This window comes from Grammomys surdaster, unplaced genomic scaffold, assembly GCF_004785775.1.
Source record: "Grammomys surdaster isolate TR1022 unplaced genomic scaffold, NIH_TR_1.0 125439, whole genome shotgun sequence".
Classification (NCBI taxonomy): Eukaryota; Metazoa; Chordata; class Mammalia; order Rodentia; family Muridae; genus Grammomys; species Grammomys surdaster.
The window spans coordinates 1-3759 of record NW_021620305.1 but is presented as its reverse complement, the minus strand read 5'-3'; the positions used below and the strand labels follow the sequence as shown (position 1 = coordinate 3759).

General features: G+C 40.6%; 1 protein-coding gene across 1 annotated transcript; it reads left to right on the top strand.

Moving 5' to 3' along the window:
• Positions 1 to 2739: 2739 nt before the first annotated feature.
• Positions 2740 to 3753, top strand: LOC114637931 (sperm motility kinase X-like; the record flags this gene model as incomplete). Its single annotated transcript, XM_028786253.1, has 1 exon — positions 2740 to 3753. A coding segment is annotated over exon 1 (1014 nt), but the record flags the coding sequence as incomplete, so codon positions are not given.
• Between the last annotated feature and the right edge of the window lie 6 nt (positions 3754 to 3759).

The window sequence follows — 3759 nt, the reverse complement described above, 5'->3', positions numbered from 1 at the left end:
TGCCCATCCCTCATTGGTCCATGTCTTGCCCTGACCTCACAAAGTACCACTGTGATAATTGACAGACACCCGCCCATATAATGTACTGCCCAGGGCTAGATATTGTCCTTCTAGTGTGGAGAGCGGTTTGGTGGTTATTTGTGAGACTTGGACTTTGGTGAAAATTTTGGACTCTTATACTGGTGACGTTTTGGACTCGGATTCTGGCAAAGGTTTGGACTCGGATTCTGGTGACGATTTGGACTTGGATACTGGTGACATTTTGGACTTGGATTCTGGCAAAGGTTTGGACTCGGATTCTGGTGACGATTTGGACTTGGATTCTGGCAAAGGTTTGGACTCGGATACTGGTGAATCAATCTACTTGGACTTTGACACGGTGAGCCTTTATCTCAGCTTACTGCTTGAGGTTTGCAGGTACTGGTTTTAGTTTTTCATTTTATTGTGTTTAGTTTGTCTTTGATTTTAGACATTCATTTTTACATAGTTGAAATTATCTTCATTAATTATCTTCAATTTGTCTTTTTCTACCTACTCAATTTCATTGCCTTTTATTTACTTTTTAAAGTTTTTGTTAAGAAACAGTAAGCATACAATGTAGGACATTTCCCCCCAATTTTCTGTATATAACACATAATGCACATTGATAATATTCACCTAATCTAAGAACCTGTACCCCAGCCTCTTCTCTTTCCTAATGAATCCCTTTTTACCACAGGCTCTTTCCCCTACCTAGGCTTCAGCAGTTTAGAGTCAATACCTTTGGACTGACTTGTTACACACAACAGAGTGATTTCCAGATCCATGTTCTTTATAAATGACAATTTCACTCTACAGCTGAGCATGTGATTCTTGCCCTTTTGTATCTGTGTATTGTCAATCAGTTAGTGGTTGTTGCAGCCCTGGCTTGACTGGATGAACCCATCTTGATCACGAAGTTTGGACCTTTTGAATTTTTTTATTGGATATTTTATTTATTTACATTTCAGATGTCATCCCCTTTCACCATTTCTCCTCCCTAGAAACCCCCTATCCTATCCCCCTCCTCCTTTTTGCTTTTATACTATTTTAATTACATGCAAATATTAAAGTTCTAGGTTGAAGAATTAACAATACAATAGCTGTAAATAGTCAAGAAACAAGCAAGACAGTAAACAAGTTCCCTGAACACTCCTGTGATCACTGGTTCTAAGGGCTTATCAAGATGACCAAAATATCTGAGCCTACTTCCCTGTTCACTGGTGTTGGTTATGCTTTCTGCTTGTTACTGTTACTGTGCCCACATGGCCTCAGTATCTGAGTAATCCTGGCTCCAAAGATGAATCTGGGTTCTTCCTCCTCGTCCTCTATTTTGTTGCCTAGTTTCAGAAGCATGATGTGGGCTGCTCTTTCATGTTTTGATAGGAGTCAATGAGAGGGTCTGGGCTGGCCTTTTCTGTTGTTTTTGATGTTAAAGAGATTTTTTAAAAGTCTGATTTCAATTTTGCTGTTTTGTTGTTGTTGTTTGTTTGTTTGAATTTAGCTCTTTGAGAAGTTTACATGATACTTTGGTCATATTTAACCTTTCCCCTATCTCCTAACAGATCCTCCACGCGACATTTCCTGCCATGCTTGTTTGGGTCTTTTATTTTGTTTTGTCTCTGGCTATCAAGCACAGTTTCTCTTGTCCTTATACTCGTCCACTGAAGAGTAGTCTGTCCAACCTTATCAGGGGCCATACCCTTAAAATTGATAGCTATCAATTGGGAAGGGCTCATCAGCTAGGTGTGTGATTTCTTGTCCACTTCCCCTCTTCATGAAGAAATTTTGACTGACTTGAGGCTGAGCAGGTCACAGTGCTGTGAGGTCATAAGTGCAATTGCTCTACAGTGCCTCTGGCTCTTACAGAATTTCAGTTTAGATGTTTTCTCTCGTCTTAGTTCTTCGTTGGTAATTTAATATGTGTCTAGAGGTTTATCAATTTATCTAGATTTTTTTCATTACCTTCAAAACATTCTCTAGTGATTGTTTGGATTCCCAGATTTCTTTGTATTTATGTATACTGCCTTATCTTCTCTCTAATAGTATTAATGTGTATCTTCCTATTTCTATGAGTTATTAGTGAAGTGTCCATTAGTTATACTTGTCCTTAGACTAAACAAGTCTTTGTTACTGGAGTGCTTTGAATACTCTTGGCTCAGGGAGTGGAACTATTAACAGGTGTTGCCTTGTTTGATGAAGAGTGTCACTGTCCAGGTGGGTTTTGATGTCCTACTCCTAACTTTCTAGAAGTGACAGTCTTTTCCTAGTAGCCTTCAGGTGAAGATGTAGGGCTGTCATCTCCTCCTGCTCCATACCTGTCTGGATGCTGTCATGCTCTTTCATTGGTGATAAGGACTGAACTCCTGAACCAGTAAGGCGGCTCCAAATAAATGTTGTCCTTTATAAGAGTTGCCTTGGTCATAGCGGCTATCCACAGCTAAGAACTCCAAACTGAGAAAGTTACATTTTCTTTGTATCATTTCAGTCTCCATGTCATCAATTCATATTCTGAACTTGATTCTAATTCTTTGAGATTTGGTTTGTACTTATATTTCTATGACTTTGACATGCATCATTCGATTATTTGGACCACCTTTGTGTTTGTATGTATTAGAACAAATATTTAAGGCTATAAATGTTTCTCGTAGAGCCACTTTTACTTTTCTTCTATCTTGCATCACTAGGTGGTGTGGACACTGACCGTTCTTATCGAGAAAGATGAGGAGATGGCGAGTGTGTCAGGACCTTAGGTCCAGCCCCTCTGAGGAAGACGCCTTAACAAATCATTACCAAATACTAACATCCCTTGGCCAAGGAGCATTTGGAGAAGTCCGATTGGCTAGCCATCTGCTCACCCACACAAAGGTAGCAGTAAAACGTCTCCCCAAAAGCAGGAGAAACCCCATCTTCAAATCCGAAATCGAAATCATGAAATCCCTCAATCATCCACATATTATTAAACTTTTACACATAATCGAGACCACCGAAAACATCTACATCGTTCTGGAGCATGCTGTGGGAGGAGAGCTGCACAGCAGAATTGTGGACTTTGGGTACCTAGCAGAGGAGGAGTGTCACAGGCTGTTCAAACAGATTGTGTGTGCCCTTCAGTACTGTCACCAGAAAGGGATAGTCCACAGGGATTTAAAGCCAGAAAACATTTTATTGGACCGAAAAGGAAATGTAAAACTGATTGATTTTGGATTGAGTACCAAGATAATCACTGGCCAGAAGCTCTCAACGTTCTGTGGGACCCTCCCTTACTGTGCCCCAGAACTGTTTATAGATCAAGGGTACGATGGCCGGGCAATTGACATCTGGAGTTTGGGGGTCGTACTATACTTTATGTCCACGGGGTGCCTCCCTTTCGATGGATATACTTATGAAGCAATAAAGGAGAAGATCTTGGGAGGAAAATACTCTATGAAGTTCAGGTTGTCAGCAGAACTTTGGGATGTGATAGCCAAACTGTTAACAGTCAACCCTGGAGAAAGGCCAACAGTCCACGACATAGTCAGATTCAAGTGGCTAAAGCAGAGCAATGAAGCTTCTCCTGGTTCTTTGGGAGAGAACACCAACAGCCATCCTGATCCCATTATAATAGACATCATGAGTGACCTGGGATATAATCCAGGAGAGATAAGGGAAAGTTTGCAAGAAAAAAAATTCGACCAGGTGATGGCTACTTATTTAATGCTCAAGCAACAGTCCCACCGGGAAGAGAAGTCAACCAAAAAA